The 22,356-nt window shown below is 40.8% G+C and overlaps 1 protein-coding gene across 5 annotated transcripts in view; it reads right to left on the minus strand.

Moving 5' to 3' along the window:
* PHACTR2 (phosphatase and actin regulator 2) overlaps window positions 1-22,356 on the minus strand; it is a 134,105-nt gene that overhangs the window by 99,843 nt on the left and 11,906 nt on the right. The window contains exon 1 of one of the 5 annotated variants that reach the window (XM_061471693.1): window positions 3,195-3,808. The exons of the other annotated variants lie outside the window; for them this stretch is intronic. Within the exon in view, the coding sequence (XP_061327677.1) occupies window positions 3,195-3,207 (13 nt within the window). The 5' untranslated portion in view covers window positions 3,208-3,808. Of the gene's footprint in view, window positions 1-3,194; window positions 3,809-22,356 lie in introns of those variants that run through there. 5 annotated transcript variants of the gene reach the window in all.

Below are 22,356 nucleotides of genomic sequence, written 5' to 3' on the forward strand. Positions count from 1 at the left end.
AGAGCAGACGTGCATCAAAGCCAGAGCCCAGGACCTGCCAGTGGGTGCAGGCAAGCGGCTGCTGGCTGCCCTCCCCTGCCCATGGCAGCAGGCAGTCTTGCAGCTGAATACCTGCAGCCAACCAGTCACAAACAGCTGATGCCAAAATAGGCAGAAAAAAATACAACTAGAACTGTCCTGATGTGCCATACACAGATAGATTAATATTTCATTGTTATTCCAGGAAAGGCTTTTAAAAGAACACACAAGACAATGATTATCTGGAGCTGTCTTGGTACACTGATTAAAAATATAAGCAATCTAACATTGAAAGGAAAGGGCTTTTTAATGAGAACATTGTTTCTTAAAACCACAAAATAGTACAGACCAAAAGAGCTAAAAGGTGCACATAGGTGACCTATTAGCCACACTGATCTTTTTAATAACAGTTTTGGCCAGTAAAGGATTTTAATGACAGCACAGAAGATGGGTGATGAATTACAGAGATATTTCTGTTATGCAGAACAGAAGATGGAGTTTTGCCCAACACTTATCCATGGTCTGACTTTGAAAATCTCTTTGGCAGCATGATGGATTTAATAACAAAGGCCTGATTCATTGACATTGATAACTAAATTTGTTATTTCTAACACTCGGTGACTGGAACTCACAGCTTTGCTAATATTCTGCAGTTCTGTACAGACAGAAATAACATCTCTTTAGGAAGAATTCAGGCAGGTATCCAGTTTATATGTATTAGCATGTTTGCATTTCAATTGGTGAACTGCTGAAGAACAAATGAATTAGGCAGTTAGTTTCATGGTTGCTAATATCCTGCTCCTGTCTGTTTGATTTTCTAAATGCCCAGGTCACACCAGGTGGGTTTTCAAAGGTGCATTTGCATCCCTGTAGAAGTCAGAGGGCACAGGCTAGATCTACAGAGGTATTCAGCTGCACAGTGCCCATGTTGGCACCTGACTCCATCTGGTTGCAATTAGGGATCAAGAGCCCTAAAAATACCTCTGGAGACTCAGCTGTGTTTACCCAGCTCCCTGTAGGCTCTTTGGAAACGGATATATTCCCTATACTGCTCAAAGTGTGGAAGTGGCTGAACTCTTAGAAGAGCTGCCTGGAGTAGGGAGCATGTCCATGCCATGTGTGGGGCGGAAGCTTGCTGGGGGCTTGGAGTAAGCTGGCCACAGGCTGCAAGAAGCTCACTGGTAATCACAGGAAAAGCTGGAGCCTGGTCTTACCCTCTGCCATGATGTCCTTCCTCACTAAGGCTTAATTCCATCTGTTGTGGAGTTGGTTGTTTTTCTTACAACTAGATTTTAATTCTCCTGCCAAAAGGATTATTTTAACTAATTCCAACTGTATAAGATCGTTTTCTAAAAAACACAAAGTATCAGTCACTGTTTTACATGAAAAAATAATTTAATATCTGGAGTTATTCAGCTAAACAGTGATAGAAGAGGCTTGAGAGTAGTTGGTAAAGTTGTGTAGAGAGCAAAGCCTTATTTTAACTTCCAAATTTTGCATATAGTAACTAAACTGAATCTTCCTAAGGAAAAGAAAAAAATATATATATATACACACACAGAGGAAAATCTGTTTCTATGGTTTTCAGATACGAGCTTATACCCATTCACACACCATACCCCCCTGCCCCAAAACTGGCCTTTAAGATAAATGTGACTCATTCCAGAACAGATTCTTTTAGCTGGATTAAAGTGATAGCTCTGTCAAGACTTCAATAGTATTAGTTGTTGATGCTGGGAAGTGTAAAAACTTGGAGGAATTTGCAGCTCTGCCTGCCAGGGTATATTTTGCCCACAGACAGTCTGTGCTGGAGAACAGGAATCCTTCCCCTTTGACCAGAAAATTTTGCCTCGTCATGGAATATTGAACACAAGTCATTATCATTTATTATGTTAAGGCTTCTTAAAAGCTAGCCAAACCACCAAATGCAAAGAGTATTCCTAATCTTATGTATTTCACAAAAATAACCTTCTACTAGGACCGTATCAGTTTTTAAGTCCTTAGGTTCTGGCAGTGTAATTTTCCATGATGCAAACGTTTTAATTTCTGGAAAAACTTTTCTTTTTCTTTGTCTTAGGCTTACAGAAATAAAAGCATCAAGACCTTTAATCTGTCTGTCACAGAAGTCAACAGCTATACTCTTAGGATGAAACACACCTGGATAGCTTAGCAGACACAAGTAAGAGTTTTGCTATTATTATTGAAACAAAACAAAACACCCACAACTCCCCTCCTGCCCAAATAAGCCACATATATAGTATCATTGGTGAAATCTAGTGTAGAACAGAATTTTTAACACATGGTAGAGATGATCATCACTTTTAAGGTCAATGTTAGACAAATCAGATGATCTGAAGAGGTTTCAAAGGGCACTGAAGCTATTGCAGATTCTGTGTCTGAGTATGTATTGCACTAGTACCAATATATCAGTGAGACACTGACATGTTCAAGTTTTATAGCTATCAAAGGAACATGCAAAATATCTGTCCCAAAAACCTCTCTTTTTGCTCTGCTCAGTGATACAAGGTAATGCAAAAGGGAAACGTAAATAATACATTTCATCACCAATGCAATGTTGGTATTGTGTGCACCTCCTTAGAAACCATGAAGTGCTTTATTTGGCATGAAAATGCATGATGTAAAGTTGGAACATCAAAGCAAATAATAAAAAGTGCAAATATATTCAATGTTTTATGTACTAAATATAAAAGAGAGCAAGGCATTATATGGAGAAAATAGAAGCAGCTTTAAATAAGGGAGATGAGAGATATGAATTATCTACTTTTTGTTAGCTTTATTAGTTACCTATCCATACCTATTGAAATCCTTGAGAGATATTTTCCTACCAAAGTACACACATTTTCCCTTCCTATCACATTTCCTGCATAAAGCTTCTGAAATAACACTGAAAACCTTAAAAAGCCAGAACCTGCATTACAGTTTAGGTTCGCATTTCCAGTAAACACAATTAAACAAGAAAAAATCCCCAGCAGACTGCTAAAGAGTTAACAACTTAAGTGTGCCACATTTTACACATAGAAATTTGCTTTAATAAAGGCATTGAAAAGGAAGAAGCCACAAAGGCTAAAGAAACACATCTCCTGCAGCAAGTGAGACAGAATACAAACGAACCCCGTAGCTCCACTAAGAATGAAGATCTGTTTTATTTCACTTACCAGCATTATCCATTTTCCCCCCTCGGTATTCAAAAAAAGCAGAGCTCCCCAGAAAAGCAGCCGGTACAGTCACAGTCTCGGTCTCACTCTCACTAATGAAGCTGGCTTCCCTTCTCCTGGTTATTAGACCTTGCTGGCAGTCAGAGTATACTTCATGCACTGACTGCAGTAGACATCACCAGCAAATTTATATCTCCAAGGATGACAAACAGCCATTAGCTCCATTATAGGCTGATTAAGGTTGTGCAAGCCTATCAAGTAGATATTTAAATCCCCCAGGGTTTTACGTCTTTGAGGGGAAAACAAAAGAACTCTAAGCTTAGAATATTGAATATATGTTTCTGAAAAGTAAAAGTAGTGCTGATAAGAAAAGCTTTAATGGGTAGGAAGGCAAAACTTTAAATAAAAAAGGGATCTATTACAGAGCAAAGGACTGTGATTTATCAGTGACACATCAGAAGTTTGAAGGAGAAAATAAAAAGGGAGGAATCTATAGCTGAGAAAGTGTTAGGTTAGACTGCAATTTGCAACCATCAGTTTTGGCTGTGCTTTAAATCCTACACGTTCTGCACCTGATGTTCCCTATGGTTTGTGAGAAACCAAATAGATGTGCTTATCTGCAAATGCATGACAATATATTAATTGCCTGGAGACATTCATTATTATACCATTCACAGCTGAATGTAAGAAATGGGTGAAAAGTAACTACAGGGCTTAACTTCTTTTAAAGGCAAAGTTAAAACACGGCTGCTGGAGGGATTAGACTCAACAAAATCTGAATGTCATGCTGAAATGAACAGGTATTACATCTGCGTTTTCCATACCATCTGAGTCTGTGATGAACAGGCTTTTCTGCCATAGAAATATACAAACAAACCAACCCAGTGTAGGCTCCTATACTGTATAGTATAGGCTTTCCTACAGTTTCTCTTGACAAATGAATAAAATAAAATATCTTATTTTCAAATAAGAAAATCTCTCCCATCGCAGCAATAGGTGAACAGCAGAAGAACATGGAGTACACCAGGAAATTTGGGTTCCATCCCCTGTTTTGGCACTGGTTTGATGTGCAGCCCTAAACCAGGCATTATGTGCCATAATGTTTGCCCAGTGGTGAAAGGGAGACCATTACACACACTGCATTTGGTGAAAGCAATGTCACAAAGTATGACACTACATAAATGTCACATAGTATCTTCTCAGTATTTTTTCCCTGTTTTTAAATATTAATTCAGCTACTCCAATCTTCTTCATTGCAATGGAAAAAATACAGATTTTTCTGTCTATATTATATTGACATGAACACCCCCCAGCCTCAGAGTATCATGTTAGCAACAAATTACATTTTCTATTTAATACCCCTTCACTGCCCCCTTTCATCTTATTTGCCCTTCTAAAATATTAAATAAAAAGACAGTTGCAGCACTGATCTATTTACACTGATTAAGAAGTGAGAATCAATGGCTGAGAGCTAAAGTCATCAGCAAGAATGGAGAATATCTAGGGCATACTGGATGTATCCTGTATTTCCAGAAAGGAAGCGCTTGGAGGGCTAAGGAGAGACTAAAGATTAGAAATCTGTCACACTTCATATTAAGCTTCTATTTATAAGTGGCTTATAAAGAGCTTAAAAAAAAATACAAGTTATGAGCATGTTGTATTAGTACATGTTACAGATACAGTACATGTTACAGATAGCTACAGCCACACCAATATAAGGGGTTAAAAAAGACCAATAAGTTTATTCACCTGCTAGATTCTGTATCAATTAATGACAATTGATTAATGTACCAATTTAGGTAATTGGGTAATGTGCACCAGATGAAATATAGTTGCATAGGAGCGCTAAACTGGAGACCATGACCTGGCTACCTGATAGATGTGACCATCTTAACTCCTCTGTGGAGGTAGCTGCCTGGAGAGTGCTGGGCTCCTGGAGAAAAGGAGATAAATTGAGGACTCTTAGTGGGTCTTCAAAGTCCAACAGGACCTGAAGAGAGCTAGGGGGATGTACTGCAGCACCAGCAGTATGCCTGGGAGAGAAGAGCAGAGGGCTGTGCCTTTGTGCCAGGATACTATTGCTTAACTATGGAGTTGATCAGGGGAAAAGCAAGCAGCCATCGTAAAAGGAAGATATTCCCTGGTTTGGTAATGGGGCTCTGCAGAGCTGCAAAACCTATATGCATTTGACTGAACCCAAACAGCCTTAAGGGATGGGGACAAAACCCCTGCAGGGCAGAAGGGCCTATGCATATCTTAAATTCTAGCAATTATGCAAATGTCTTGTGCTGATTAAAGCTAAGGCAGATTGGTTTTAAATCCAATTTGTTTTGAGTTTCATGAGGGAAGCTATGCACTTGAGCAGCCACCAGGTAACAGTGCAGCTGCAGGAAAGCAGTACTGATCTTTGTGGCTGGGGATACAGGTGGACAGCCTGTGCCAAGGAACCCAAGTGAAGATACAAAGCCGCACCAATTTAGACCTCCAGGAAACGAAGAGCTTCAGAGGGTGGCTATTTCTATGTGGCAGACAGGTCCTAGTGTGTGCACCATGGCTGAACATCAACTGCAGGCATATGGGCTTCCTTGTAGACTTCAGGGTGCTGGTTCTCCAACCATGCAGATGAGAAGACCTGTGTCAGAATATCACAGCTCCCTTTCTGCTCACATGTACAAGTTTCCTTCCAAAGAAGCCCTGGAAGATGGTAATGTGTACCCAGGTCCCATCCTGACATGCAATTCTGATACAGTCACAGCCTCAAGTCGGCTGAGGATAAGGATTGTAAGCTGGTAACTAGAGTATGGGAAATCCCGATTACAACAACATGATATGCATTGAGTTTGATGTTTCATCAGGACTGTGTGACAGAGAACTGTGTATTAACGCTTGAAAGCTACCTATAAATGGAAACTTCATATGATATATGACCTAAATTTCTTCTGTTTGAACAGAAATTATCTCACCAGGAATCTTCAAAAAAAAGAAAACTTTAAAAACACATGATTTCTTTTTCTCATAGGTAATTAGATTATTGCATAAAAGTTAACAAATGTGTATGATCAGTGCCATTATTACAGGATTAAAGCAATGTCTCCCTGCACACGCACATGTGCAAAAGAAAGATACAGATATTAGATGTGGTTGATAATAGTTATTTAAAAGTTAAATATACATATATTCCAGGCATAAACCTATTTAATTTGTCGGTATTGAGAAACGCCATCACAATCCATAGTTGCATGACAACATAATGCCTCAGTCTGTTTAAGGACAATTTTGGATAAGAACTGAGAAGATTGGTCTTCACAGATCCAAAACTATCTTTTCCCTTTCCCAAAATCTCATACTCCATGAACCTGCATCCCAGTTTTCTTCAGCTGTCATGTGGTACTGGCTCACAGTTCATTTTGGTCATAGGCACGTAAGACCTGTGTTCAATTCCTTGTTCATCCACAGACTTCCTGAACAATTTTGTGCAAGCTCCTCCAACATCTGATCTCCTATGGGAACTGCTTGTGCCATGCTCACTCCCCACACCTCAGCTGTGTGAGGATAAATACACTAAAGGTTGCACGAGACCCCAGTGTTAGAGTGTAAGGAGCTGATGAAGCAGCTAACTAAAACAATCAGTGCGACCACCTAGAGAAGCTAGCATTATTGGGTACATTAGAAGCACTGCTAATGATACAGAACCCTAATGATCCTGTTCTTCAATGTACCAGATGTACGCAGCCAGTAATGACTTACCACTCCTGGGAAAATTGATGAGTATTCACAGAGGCACAGCAATTTGCTCAGGTAAGAAGCAAACGGAGAAAAAAGGTAAACAGAGACCTCCTCACCCAACCATTGAGAACACTTTGAGTTGACAAACCCCCAGAATCGATGTGCAGCTTCCGCTGTGGTGTTTCCAATCATGACAAAGACACTTAAGAACTCATTTAGAAAATGTGAAATCTGGCTCAGCTCAGTGCAGATTTGTCACTGCAAAGATCTGACTCCATAAGATGCCATTTTGGGCAAAATGCTTCTCTTCCCTTTCACTGTGTCTGTTTCTTCCCACACAGAATCCATCATGCAGGTGTCTCTGGGAGAAGCTGTATTTGTTTTTAGATGCTGTGGGTTTGTATAGCCAACGCCAACACTCTAAATATACAGCTTCATGCAATTCTCCTAAGTATCCACCATGGCAAAGACTGTGTTGAGTACATGAGATCTGTGGCCTTCCAAAAGATTTTCCTTCTGTGAAGAACACTTCTCTCCACCAGTGGTGGGAAGTTTACAGGGAGGGAGGAAAGACACTCTGAAAACATGGGAATGGCAGCAAAATATCTGGGTTCTGTGACTGACAAATCCCCATTTTTCCATTCAGTAACAAAGATTGCCACTTTCTGTAAAAGGATGCTTTATAAACCACACCAAAATGGTGAGATGTGATTAGTCACATCTCTATAAATACAAAGTTGCCAGATGCACATTCTTCAGGCTTTAGGCATATGAAAACCATCTCTTTTCTGGCACATTCTTGAAAAGTGTTAGGCAAAGGGAAAGCCTCTTGAGGAAGTGCTGAACTGTATGCATGGAAGAGGTTTCCCTGTGTTAGAGCTGAGGGTTTGGCGTGTGGCAGGATCGACCTCCAGCAGAAGCCTTCCCTAAACCTCAGCAACAACTCCAAGCATCACCAGAGGAAAGTTTTGCCAAATGTCTTTTCCCCACCTCACAGAGGCAGAAGAGTTCGAAAGCAGGACAGTAACAAGGATGCTCTTTTCCTGGGAAGAAGCTCCAGTTCAACCTCGAAATATTGTCAATACACTGCTGTTAATGCTGAGGATGCTTTATTTTGCAATAGGAGCCTTTTGTTCCCCAGGAAGAATTTATCCTTGAACAGCCTGGCCAGATGCAGTGGTTCTGACTCTTTCCCCCTTGCAAGGAGTGAAGCAACACCACTGAAGTCAGCAGATTTGAGCTGATAGAAAACAAGAAGAGAGTGGGATCTAGACAGCAACTTGCTGTCGCTGTAGGTGGGGAGTTTCACAGCACAGATGGATTTTCAGAGGGAGCAGGAAGGGGCTGAGCATGTGTTAAGTACAGTGCAGAGAGAGTGGCAGGGCTGAGGGAGAGGAGGCACAGAGGCAGTGGGAGGGGAAAGCAGGGACGTGGGGAGAGGTCAAGAAAGAGGTTTCAGTGTACCATGAAGAGGGGCACTCAGCAGGAGATAAAAGCATGGACAAGAAAAAAAACTCGAAATGCTTGATTATTTAAATAAATTCTAACTTGTTTCTGAATCCCAGCTTTCAGTGAACTCCTATCTGGAAAGTGGCATGTTACGTGTTCAGTTTGAAACATCTGGAAAAATAAACACGAGTTTTTCCCCTTTAGTTTTTCCCGCTGTGGAGTCAGGCAGCTTTGTCCATGCCTGACTGCCCACCTAGCCATGGAAATCTTTAAAGGATTTCTTGGGCTTGGATGTGCTTGAATGATTTATACCCTGCCCTGAGATGACCAAAAGTAAATATGTATTAAATATCTGCTAGTGTCACCATATACACAACTGCACAGCTGGCAATGGGAGCCTCAGAAACAAGACGTCTAATGGCTTTAAGCATTTTTACTGCTATTTATACCAGCTCAGAACTATTGACAGGCTGGCTGCCTTCAGAATACAATTAAATCTACTCAGAGTCATGTCTAATTGACATGTTGGTAAAAACGCTGTCTCAGACTCATCTGTGGTCTCTCCTCCCTCTTAGACAGCCATTGTTTCTACATCACTCCCCCTTCTCCCCTTGTCTTCCCCTCTCAGGGGCAAACATACACATACAAACTGGGCTGTGGTTAGTCCTCTGTGTTCTTCTCTTACTGGAAGCCAAACTCTCAGAGCCCATCGTGTACCAGCTTGCTCAGACCCAAGTGGGGCTGCAACAGAGGGGAGGTTTACAGATCTGAAACTGTTAGTCTTCCACTGCACTGTCAAGTATTTACTCTCAGAAACAAAATGTGCCCTTCTGTTTGCTTTTTACAGGCTCACAAAATTGGAAATAAAAAAAAAACAAAACCAAAAAACCCCAACCAATAAAAAAGAAAAAGAAAAAAAAAGAGAAAATGGCTACTAAAGGGATTAAGGCTGTGATTTGGGAAAGTGCAGAAGAGACATTTTCCTCTTTGTCACAGACAACTGGCTAAATGTTCTTCCGTGAGAAAGGCTACAAGACCTGGACAGCCATTTACAATCTCTGGTGTGGGTGTTGATGCATTAATAGAACATATTGCTCACATAAGTGAATCCTGTCAAGCAAACTGAAATAACCTCTTTCCTTTTCTCTTCAAATATCACAAACAAGTGCATTGAAATGAGTTGCTATTCCTATGGAAACAGAGATGAGCTCCAACCAAAACCTTACCTCAGAGCATGGCCTTTGTTATCCAGAGTTCCAGGCTAAATCAGGCATAGAAAATAAGGCAAATCAGTTCAAAATAAGACTTTGAGTGTAATTGTAAGGTAGCAGGGTAATATGATCCTTGTTATTATACAGTAATAAAAAGGAATAGAAAATTTGTACCTATATATACATTGTGAAATAAAATCCTAGATTTAAACCCCATTTTATGGGCTGCACGCTTCCCACACCTGAGCTAGACAATTGCAAAGCCTGTTTATAAAATGTTCTGGCTTTGAAAACCCATGAACATCTTTGAATGTTCTGAAACCATCGTGATATTTGGCTAGATGCAGTAATTGTATTTGGAAAGGTTTTCTACAAAGAGGCTAAACTGAAGCTCTGGGTACAAGGACAGCCGGTTTTGGATCTCAGTTTGTCTCTGGCCCAGGCATACTGTGGCTGGTGCAGCTACACCTCACTCTCAGTACTTGACTCAATGAGAATGGCTAATACGAACAAAGATGATTCAGCCTTCTGTTGCAATGTAAAAAGTGAACACACATTTTAAGTCATAAAGGACAAGGCACCACGAAAAACAAAAGGCCTTTTTGTCTATCAGAGAAAGTTACAAAAAGAAACAGTGGCTGAAAACGAAGAATAGGCATTTTCAAGCAAAAAAATGTACCTATTGCCACAGCAAGTGTGATTAAGCTACCAAGGCTATCAGTGGATTTTCTGTTTCTGGAGGTCATCACATCAGGACTGGATGTCTTTCTGGATGACAGCAATCGAACGTAAGTTACTGAGCTCAACAAAAGGGTGAATGAGCATAATTTAAGACTTTGTATTGCACAAGTCAGACCTAATATCTCCTCCGGCATTAGTGTTATGAATCTATGTAAAAAGGCCAGTCTTCATTGTCCTTGATGAAGTGAAGTACCAGGCTTTTATCATGCCTTAATGACTGCATATAATAGATTGACCAAAGGTTTTGCCTTGCTCCTTATCTTGTGACCTTATTTTTACCTTCTGCCCACCACTTTTCCTCGTGTGATCTGCAGCTTTCTTGTAATCTTATGTGCAGTAAATAGAGAGGGAATTTAACCTCACTGAGAGGCATAAATGTAGTTCTTTTTCTGTTTTCCCTTAAGATCTGCAAACAGATAATTCAGGGAAGGAAAACATGGAGTAACAATCTTGGTCTGAGAATCTGAGGTGATATGCCATTCATGGGTAAGCTAAGAGCAAAAATTCCACTTCAGTGGGGCCAAGACTTCATCTCTGAACATAAAATGTGGTCAGACCTGTGTGAAGGATAGAGGAGATTCTGGGTACATCAGTTCATCTAAAGTAGTATGAATAAAAATATAAAGACTTAAGCAATGGAATAAAAGAGAGTATTCAAGATATTTGTCAACATTTGTCTTAACCCTCTCTCAGTTAAAGTAAAATTCAGGCAAGTGAGAGCTGGATAATTATCACTTAAATGTCAAATGCCACCCTTAAGAAAATGATCAAATAAATACTGAGAAAGAAAAAGAAGTCTTTCCAACTCTGAAGGCTGATAAACCAGTGCTAGTGTGAAGTCATGTGCGGCACATGATGCTCTGTACATTTAACCAGACAAACTTGACTGCCTCTTCAGAAGTTAGTGTTTTGTAACTTGATTCATGAGACAGAAATCTGGGCAGACTTAAATTAGAACCAACCAGAGGAGACACTTGACAAGATCCACCAAAGAGATGCATAATTTCAGCTTGTTACCTTACTGTCTCTTCTCCTAAGGTCATTCTACTTATCACATAGATCTCACTGCTAACCTGTGTTGCTTTTGTACTGCATGGTACACATAAAAAAAAGTAATTTACATCAGCCAGAAGGGACTATTGATTAAAGAAGCACAGTTAGATGCTGCCAGATATTTAATGATATTTGAAAAGGGGAATGCTTGAGAACCTAACTAAAGTAAAGAACACTGCTTGAGTGTGTTCTCCGAAACAAGTCTTAAAAATATCTATCTATATTTATACATAAATTTACTCTCTATATTACTGTACTGATACTGCATTCTTGTTTAGTTGCAACTTCTATTCCACACAGAAGGGATTTATTTTACCCACATACAGTCCAAGTTGTAGTACCCGTATGAGCTATTAGTATTTGTATGAGGTCTGATGGAATTATGTCTCATCTCCTTAAGCTCAGGGTTACTATTACTTCAGCCCCTGAGTTTCTGTGGAATTGCAAGGATCACTTTCCTCCTTCATGGGCAGGAGCACAAGCTGAATAGGCTGTGTAACAAGGAAGCATAGCCAGCATGCCTAAACTGAGTCCATCTGTGTTGTGACAGCAAAGACCCCTAAACTAAAACACGCATCTTTTTCCCTGTGTCTACTTCACCTGCTGTTTCCTGACTCAAAGTGAGACATTTATGAATGGTAACTTCCTCTGTGTGATCAACCTGCTCAAGAGATCCAGCTAGGCTAGAATCATAGCTCCAGGTGCTGCTAGTACAAGGAGCTTTATACTTGCACCTTGCACAGAGGATATTCCTTTTTAATGACTAATAGTCAAAGATTGACTTTACTTCTCAAGGGCAGAAAAGTAAGGTGAATTGGTTGTCTGTTGGTGTATGCATAATTTAACTCTCAGTACCCCTGTCAGTTACATGGCTATGTGTTCATTTTGACTTCTTAACTCTTGTCCTTAACTGCTTTAGGTACCACACACAGGATCACGATATCCACCACACACAGGATCACGATATCCAGTACAGCTTTACGGCTTTTTAAAACCAGCAACAAAACAGGTGTTCAGATGCACCTCAAAGGTAATGGAAGGACAGGTATATGTTAATTCTTTTAAAAATACATATTTGCCCTGGGAGAGGCTAGTTAACAGCACTGGATATTTTTATTGTGATGTGATAATGAATATGTTTGCTGGAACTTACTGCAAAATATGTGTGAAAAACAGAGCTAAACTGATACCAGCAGAGCATATCAGATAAACTGGCAAGCAGGAGATGTGTCATAGGCAGGTGTTGGGAAAATATACATTAGAGAGAGGGTATTTTTTTTTGCTGAACGAACAGACAAGGTAAATATCTTCCAACTCAGGATGCATCTGTATCACCATAGGCTGCACTTTCGTTAGACCGCAGCTGGCCAGTAGAGCAGAAAGAAAATGAACCCCCAGAGTCATTTCAGGTAAGAATGCTGATAATTCAGTAGCCCAGACTTTTTATTCTGAGCCAAATTCTAACAATGCTCCACTCCAGCATGGAGCCAGAGGGTAAACTACTGCTAAAACAACATAAGAGAGTGTATTCCACTGCTGAGAGGTGTATTATGGTGAACTCATGAACAACATGTTCCAATTGCTTGGATCCTTTGCTCAGAAGCATGCATGCCTGGGGAAGAAGGGCAGAAAAAACAGAGAATTTGACTGAGAAGACAACAATGAAGCCATAGAAACACTGGAAAAACATACCAAGAAAAACCTAAGGACCAAACGCCAGCTGAAAAAGACTGAGCTACAAGCAATGAAATTATGCCCTCTTGTTTGATTCCTGCTGTCTTCAGATAAACAGAACTTGGTGTGCAGATGAAAAAATCAAAGACATTCCTGTTTCTATTATCAGTTTCTCTTCCTTAGTGAAACAGCATATAAAAATGTGTAAAAGTTCAAAAGGGGGCCAAATACACATGACAAGTTGGTTTGTGTTATTTCTTTCCTTCCTTAGCTATTATCCAAAATACCCTGCTTATTGTAATATGCCTTTCACCTGGGCATCCATTCTCAGGGTGTCATGCAAGGCAGTTTAGTTCCTTTTGTGGCAAACAAGTCAGCACTGTTTTCCTGGGGCGGTAATCAGATGTAAGAAGAACTCCAAAGCCACATTTGTACGACATTGTTCCTTTTCTTTTCCCTTTACAATAGCACCCACTTGCAGTTGCAGTGCCATTTTGGTGTGCAATCTAGGATGCTGTAATTAGCTTCTGAACACAGGTCTTTATATTAAAGCATCAACAAAGGTGTAGGAGGGGAAATGATGTATCCTGCTTCATTTATTTCTAAAAATAACAAAATTTCATCAGGAACATGCTGCTTGAATATGTCCAGAGAGCGTATTTAAAAAGGTAGGGAAAGCTGCCCTCTTGAGAGCAATATGAAAAAAACTCGTTAAAGCTGCTACAAAAGGCAGCTAGGTATTTTAGGGCTATGTTGCCTTTTTGTTTCTATTGCAGGGTGGTGACAAGTATAAGGTCCTTTGCTTCAGTGAGGAACAGAATATTCTAGAAGGACCTCAACAAAAATATATTTGAAATACTCTTTTTACCTGCTTTATTAATAGTGTTTGAATTATTAAAATGTAAAGAATTTGAAATATCTAATTATTTTACTGCTGAGCTTTTTCTCTTGTCACCGTAGTCACCCTGGAAAATGGTATCACAATGAAGATTTTTTTTTTCCTCTTTGATTTCCCATTTTCCATCTTAGTTTTGAAGCACAAGCATACTGTCTTTTGATAACTCCCTTTCTCTAATTTGCTTTCAGTTTAGCAATGTGGGTAAATGGCACAGTCATTTGCAGTCTTTATTTCCCAAACCTTCTGCTTTCTACTTGCCCTCTCATGCTGCAGCCTTCAAATCTGACAACCCCCAAACCCCCAGCATTTTGGTGAAACCATTAAATGCTAAGTTTCTCTGTGGTAACTTCAGAGTTTCTCCAAAGCATTTTTTCAAACATTTTCATTTTAAATCCTGACAAAAACCTAAGCATTGGGCATAAACTACTTGACAGTGATTAGCCTCTCAAATGCTTTGGAATTTTACCTGAATTTCCATAGCGCTTTCTTTATGTGCCATAGTTATATGAAAACCAGACCAAAGGAGGAGTATGCCAATTGACAGAAAATGTATCACCTCTTTGCTTGAATCTGAAGACTGTTTTGAGTCCCAGTGCTGTCCTCTCAAGCGCTCACAACCTTTCTGGCTTTGTAATAGTTGCAGATTTTGCAAGAGTATTCTGTAATCACACATTCAAATCAAAACTGAAGTATTGAGTAGAACTGGGCCAAGGACTGCCCCCTGCAAGATCCTGCTTGTGATGCCCTTTTAGGCTACAGAAAACTACTGATAAATATTTCTGAGAGCAATTTATCAAACTGTTGTACGCCCACTTCATGGAGATTACATCTAGGCCGTTTTTCCTCAGCTTACATCTAAAACACAGCCCCAAGGAACAGCCTTAAAACCTTTTTGATGTCAAGATATATAAAATCAAGATACATCTAGTATTTTATTTCACTCATCAGCCCTCCAAAAGTAGAAAATCAAATGGATTTGCCACACATTTTCTCCCATTTAGTTATTGACTGAGTTTTTTACTTGCCAATCATTCAACCTAACTCATTCTGGAACCTTCCTGGGATGAATTTTAGTGTAGCTGGTCTCCACCTTTTGTTATAAAACACCACGCTGAGACCAGGACGCTGCCACGCAACAGTGATTTGCAATACACCCTCCCAAAGGTTATCTACCAGTGTAGATGTCCTGGGCCCAGGCAGCAAGCTCAGCTCCTCTGCCAAGCAGCGGGGTGCTCTGCTGCAGCATGGCCATGGCTTGCTCTGGGAAGCCTGACATGGAAACAATAACACAGATCCAGGTAATTACCCTTCTCGTTTGGCTTTCAGGGATGAAGGCCCCTGAAAGAGGAGAGGAGACAGCACAGTAGACCCACTCATCAACTCTAGCCAGGCCACCTCCAGTCCTGCCAGGTGATCCTGGGAAAAGGACCTCCAAACAAAGAGTTGTGCTGCTATACCCAAAGGAAAATGCTTCTTCCACATGTGGCATGGCCAATCCAGGCCAGGGCAGCTGCTTCGCTGAGTGAAGCCTGTCAGGGATGGTGAAACCCTACAAGCTAAGCACAAGTACCCATAGGGAAGCCCAGCAAATACAGGGGAAGAAAATAACACAAGTGAAATGGTTATTATAAACACAAATGAAAATCAGTTAAGGAGGTATATGATCTCAAGCTGCTGTTATGTGGTTTACAAGATGACACGGCAGAGCTGAAGTTGATCTAAAAAGAAGATTGTGCTGGCCCCACAAGTTTCAAGGAGCCCATATAAATCAAAGGAACAATCCTATCAATGCCTATCCATGTGAGAAACTGCAGCACAGCTGTTCTCTGCAGTTATACAAGTTCCTATAACATTTTAGCAATTTAACAGTTTTAATGTCTTTATATTAATTTTGCCATGCTTCTTGTGGAAAAACAGGTAATGTTTAAAGATAAGTAAGAAAATTGCATCAATTTTTGAACTAGACCAGTCCACAAACAGACTCTTCTACTGCAGATTTAACAAACATAGTATTTCTTTTACAGAAGAGAAGCGCAATAGGCAAACTTAATGTGCTTAATCAGAACTTTCATATTCCCTGCTATACATCTCCCACAGGCTTTTATGTCCAAATCAAAGACTAAATCACTGCGGAAGCATGCTGAACAGTTAGCCTAAAAAGAAACATTCAGATACTATGTTGTACTAAGGCTTCAACAAGCCGGGGAATAGGCCACCTTATTGACAGCATCTTTAGGTCAATGTTGTACCCAAACCCAAAATTAATCAGAGAGTAATTTTCAAATTGGTAAAAGAAAACCAAACCAAAACAAGAACAGCTATGTTTTTCATCCTGATGTAAGGACATTAGCAACTACGTATTTTAAGACCTGGATGGAACTGCACCATGCCTCCTCTCCCAGAGTCCAGGATGCAAAGATTTTTTACCACCCAGCTCCAGCAACACAGCCTGCCCCAATGCTTTCAGAAAGCCCTCAGCAGTCCACTGGGGCTGGAACACACCAAGCATTCCTTGTGGGTACTGTGGAGTATGTGGACTTGGGCTCCTTATTCTTGCAGATGCTGCAATGGCTGCTTGGAAACGCTGGATAGGTATAATTGCTTGTAGTCAGGTGGGACCTATCTAATAAGGGCACTTTTCTTTCCTTTTTTAGTTTCTTTCACCTCCCTCACCTGTTAAGTTCATCTGCACATGTATGTGGAAGGTGGCCAGGACTTAGAGATGTAACTTTCTGGACTTCTGACTTTGTTCATAGTACTTTAATGCTGTAATTTAATAAGACATGGAATACATTCTATAAAACAACACAGTCATTTTTTCACTGAGTCACTTTTTATGATTGTTTCAGGCAGTATTGAATAAATAATTGAGAAATGTTTTGATGATTTAGCAAGAGTGTTCTTTTCATGCTTAATTCGGAGGATATGTCATCGGAAAATCATTTTAGCTTACTTTTAGTCATATATCTAGATATTTTATACAGAAAAAATTCTGTTGCACATATACTAGCATACATGAACACTTTGATGCTATCTTTGATACTTAGCAATTGTATACAAACCACTTAACACTATTGGGGTGTTTTTCATGAAATACAGCCTGAAAGAAAAATCCAGTCAGGTCCTCCTCCACCCAGACTGAAATTAAAAAGGAAAACAAAAGTTTTTTTCCTGCCAGAAAGCTGTTTTGAGTTTGGAAAGGATGAGTGATGTCTTTCTTTTAGGCTTCTGGGGAAAGCCATTCTAATGATTAAGTTTTCAGACTGGGAGAAGGAATTCCTGTTTTCAGGCTCTTCTAGGCCAGCCAAGAGATTGTGCATCTGCCCTTAGAGCTGCATACATCAAATCTAAATCTCTGTAGCAGGCTAGGAAAGTTGAGCACCAGGTGAGCAATACTTACTTCAATGCACAATGCCAGTGGAAGTCTAGATGTGTATTTCTGAACACATTCTATAGATCCCACCGAGTTTTGTTTTAGAAAAGGCAACTTTAGGCTCAGCACATACAAAAATTTTAGTCTGTTTATTTTAATGGTTTCTTTTTTCAGAAGACTACATTTTAAATGAACAACTCAGCCTGAGAGTCTGTCTTTAACAAACTTGCTGCGGACTGGGGTCAAAGCACTTCATACAAATACTGGAAAACCTGATTCTAATTAAAGGTAACTTCTCTCATAATGAATCAATGTTCAGGTGTGCAACAGGCTGCCAGCAAGGAATAAGGGCTTCTATTAGTTTCCAAACAACACTGACAACAGATCTTGCTCAGCTGCTCCTCAGCAATTTGTTTGACAGATCAATGGAAAACCTGCAAGCCCTGACCAAAGTACAGCAGAATCAATACTACAAGGAGATTCAATTTCACCAGCATAACCGATAATGCCAAGCTCGCAGCATCACCTTGGCTGAGGGAAGAGCAATGGCTGATAATAACATTTTGTGTTGTTTAAATATAAATTTTAAGGATTAAAAAAAGGGGAGGGGCTTCAGCAAATTTAATACCATGCCATGCCAGCCCATCCCACTCCAGCTTTGTGTTTTTAAAGACAGCTGAGTTAGCATTTAAAGACACCAGAAGTAACATAACTGTGCTGTGACTTGATCTGTGAAGAAGCAGAAATCAAGCGAAACCAGCTGAGGACAATCTACCAACTCCGCTGCAGGAGGGCTGCTCACTCCGTATAAACAAGCCTACATTTCAAGTCCTCTTGTCTGCGGGATGTGATTCAGGTAGAAATCTGGCGTCGGAGACGGTGTTTGCTGATCTGCATAACAACCGCCCCATCTAGTGTATCAGCCTCACACGGCAGCGTCCCCCTGAGACAACCCCTCACCCAACGAGTTTTTGCACTGGCACCCAGCTGGGGCGGTGAAGCACCAAAACAAAGCGACAGCGGTGATAGGTAACGGGAGGTAAACCACATGGGTCAGAAGACCAAGGGGACAGGGGGAACATATGGTATAAAGTGTATAAGGCGTACAGCTGAGTTCAGGTAAAGCTGGTTTAGTGGTGACAATGCCAGATGCTGCAGTAACTGTAAGGATGCTCTTAGCTTTGAAGTCCTACCAAAAGTAACTAAAGTAAGTGGTAACAAAACAGGAGCTACAAGGATGTTAACCCTACTTTATGGTTCGGCAAAATGTCCCATTTTGACTGCATACTGATAAACCCAAGAGTGTTCACAAAAGCCGAACAGCCTGACTTTTCCAGCTTTTTGTCATTTCCCTCCTCCTGCAGCAGGAAGGCTACCAAAGCTGTTGGGCAGGAAATATCATAGACTCATAGAATAGTTAGGGTTGGAAAGGACCTTAAGATCATCTAGTTCCAACCCCCCTGCCATGGGCAGGGACACCTCACACTAAGCCATGTCACCCAAGGTTCTGTCCAACCTGGCCTTGAACACTACCAGGGATGGAGCATTCACAACTTCCCTGGGCAACCCATTCCAGTACCTCACCACCCTAACAGGAAAGAAATAAAACAACACAAGCCCCATTATACTCATGGTATTCAAGTTCTGGGCCAGCCAGAAAATGGTGAAAAGTCTAAATATGCCGTGAAAAGTCCCATAAAATTCTGCAAAATGTGAAATCCACAAGACATAGGACACAGATGCATGCAGTCAACTTAAATGACTCTCAGGAAGACAATGCTAATAGTTCCCAGGCATATAAATATACTTTCATTAGTTCGATTGCATGAGGGTTGATAAAAGTGATCTAATTTTCTCCTTAAAGAAACTTCAAGTTTCTTCAAGAAACATGAACTTCTGATTTTAACACCCACTGGAAAGCAGACTTCTAAAGGTCTGAGGGACAGATGAGTATGAGTGATACAGTGTCACACACAATGAGTCTTTAACCTGTGACTCTAAAAGAAAAGGAAGAAAAAACAATTTTTCCCCGAGTGACATCTTCTAAAATGCAGAAAGGCAAAACAAAGTTCCATGATCTTATACATTCATCATGAGACTTTCTTCAAGAAATTACCATAATGGAAATAAATGGTTTAAAGCCACCAACCTACTAATTCGCTATTTTCTGTTGTGAAATCTGTGGTTTTAGGCTCCTTCACAGACCTGCTAGAAAATCCCAACAATTCTTCTCATCTCTGTGCCAGGGCAGAACTGGAAATGGTAATGGTCCAGCATGTCAGTTCCTCTGACCACCAGAGGCAGATGGGCTCCTACAGTAAATGATACTAGACAGAGACCATCCTTACTTTTCCCGCTCTTGGTGAGCACTGCAGTGCAAAAGATCTGGAGAATAAAGATTTTCCACTGAACAGGAGTCAGGGAGCTGAGCCAGAAGGCAGTTTGCTGGAGATAAAGTGCAAGAGGCTGAGCAGAATCAGCACATTTTTCTAGCTAAAAAATTCATCTGCTCTTTTTGTGGACATAATGATGGGACTAACAAAAAAACTAAATAACAAGCAGCCCAGGCAGAGCTCTCATCTCATAAGGAGACCCCCTCCTATGGGGCTAGGAGCTAGGCTGCCTGGAGACCCCCATGTCATCAAGTACACCTTATAGGGCTTTCACAGGAAAAAGTACAAAATTGCTGTAGATGCTTTCTACTTGATCCTTGTTTAATTTCTTTTGGAAAACAATATCACATTTATTTTGATCATTGTTGAGCCTGGGCAATCACAAAACACGTTAATTCACCTCATTACTGCTTACATCAGGATTTTCTTAAGAGGGTATGTCGTGGTTTAAACCCAGTCAGGTAATTCGTTTGCTCACTTCCCCCACTTTCTTTCCCTCCCCCTACTCCCGGAGGGACAGAGAGAAGAATCAAAAAGAATGCAACTCCCACGGGTTGAGATAAGAACAGTTTAGTAACTAAGGTATAACACAAATCACTACTGCTACCACCAGTAATAATAATGATAAAGGAAATAACAAGGGAAGAGAATACAACACCTCAGCACCAGCTGACCATTAACTCGCCCCCCAGGCCCGACCAAGCTCCGACCGATACCTCCTCCAACCCTGCAGTCTCCCAGCCCTTCCGGCTCACTCCCAGTTACATCCTGGGCATGACGTGCTGTGGTATGGAATACCTCTTTGGTCAGTTTGGGTCAGGTGTCCTGTCTCTGCTTCCTCCTGGCTTCCCCTCCTCCCTGGCAGAGCATGAGGCTCACAAAGTCCTTGGCCAAACCAAAACATCCTTTTATCAGCTCTGTTCCCGAGCTGAAAGTCAAAACACTGCACTGCACCAGCTACCAAGAAGGAGAAAAAATGACTGCTACTGCTGAACCCAGGACAGGGTAGAACTCAAAAAAACCCTCAAGTCTGATCCCAAAGAGACCAGACTTGGCCTTCCAAAGTAGTGTGATACTGAACTTTAGGTCACCTCATGTTTGTGAAGTGTTGCAAAGAGGCCTTTATGGAATAAAACCTGCAGAGATGTATTTCAGCCTGAAACAAAGCCCTTTGAATTCAGTAGCACCGCTGCCAGCCACAACTGAACCAACATCATGAATGAAGCCTCCAGAAACATGAGGATGACACAGAAAGCATTTTATAACTTCATTTTCAATTAAAAAAAAAAAATAAAAGAAGAAGAGAAAACCCCCCAAACCAATAAACCAGTAGATTTTTCTGTCTCTTTCTCCTAAATTCTGAATGCCTGGGCATGGCAGGATAGTGTTTTCAGTAGTTTTCAACACCAAAGAAACCCAGCAGCTGTTGGAAAAATAACCAACTGAGAATGTGAGTGTAAGAGCCAAACCAAAACAGTATTAAACACTGGAAAGTCACAAGCCTGGAAACACTGCAGTAGACTTCAATGGCAGGGTACTGCTGCATTTCAAAGGAGAAGGTTGCAGAGCAGCTGAAGGTGAAGCTCAGGTGGGTTGCAACCACAGATATGGCTTGGCTGGACCATGCGGTCATAGCCCAAGCTGCAAATTCCATTGAAGCATGTTTACTCTTCCTCCTTTTCTCAAAGCCAGTGCATTTGCTGACATATCAAAATGTCCATATTACCTATTAACATTACACCAAATACACTGGAATGGGAGGAAAAGTGTCAGCATGGACCAAAGGCGGAAAGGAAGAGGGTGCTCAACCTTTTCTCCTTCCATGGCAAACCCGAAGCACAGTGACTGATGCCTGGTCAGAGCGAGGGCTCACATGGCCAGCCCTCAGTCTTCAGCTTTTCTCTTGGAAATGGCTGATAGTTACCAGTTGGTTCCTTCCTTCCCTGTGACCGCCTGTATGTTCTAACAGAAAAAGCAAGGCTCCATCAGTCTGATAGCTAGATGCTTATATTTCAGTGGTTTAGAAAAACACCATTCAAATGAACTAGACTGAACTGAAGGCGATTAGTTCTTTTTTCGTATATATACACACAGCATCACACCCAAGAACAATGAATCAACAAGAATCAATGCCTATGGACAGGGCATACCTGACATGCTTTTATTCCTTGTATATCATGAATTCTCAATGGAACAGCCCATACTGCAATTTTACATATAAAAATATGCACCCCTGCTAAAAACTGCCTGTAGTTCTGTGGCAGAATATTTTGATTCCCACTATCCACATGATTCAGCTGATATTCAGTGCTGTTACAGAAATTCCCAGGCTCAGAACTATCCACTTAGGGACATAGATCCCTTAGAGCAGCACGGAGGGACCACATTCCATTAGAAGACAAGCAAGGAATTTTGGTTCCCTGAACCACACCAGCAGGAATCTTCAGCATCGAAGTGAAACCCACAGACATCTGGCATCTAAGAAATGCCATTGAAACTGGTTTCTGATTTTTCCTCATTATAACTATTACACTGGTTGAACCAGTTTCACAGTCATCCCAAATTGCCTCAAAACATGAATGCCACTCTTAAAACAGCTCTGTTTCTAAAAGATTATGCTCCCATTGACAAATGGAGATTACGA

Source organism: Pezoporus flaviventris, unplaced genomic scaffold (assembly GCF_033815535.1).
Source record: "Pezoporus flaviventris isolate CSIRO_AGI_PZ_B2104156 unplaced genomic scaffold, CSIRO_AGI_Pfla_v1 ptg000066l, whole genome shotgun sequence".
Taxonomy (NCBI): Eukaryota; Metazoa; Chordata; class Aves; order Psittaciformes; family Psittacidae; genus Pezoporus; species Pezoporus flaviventris.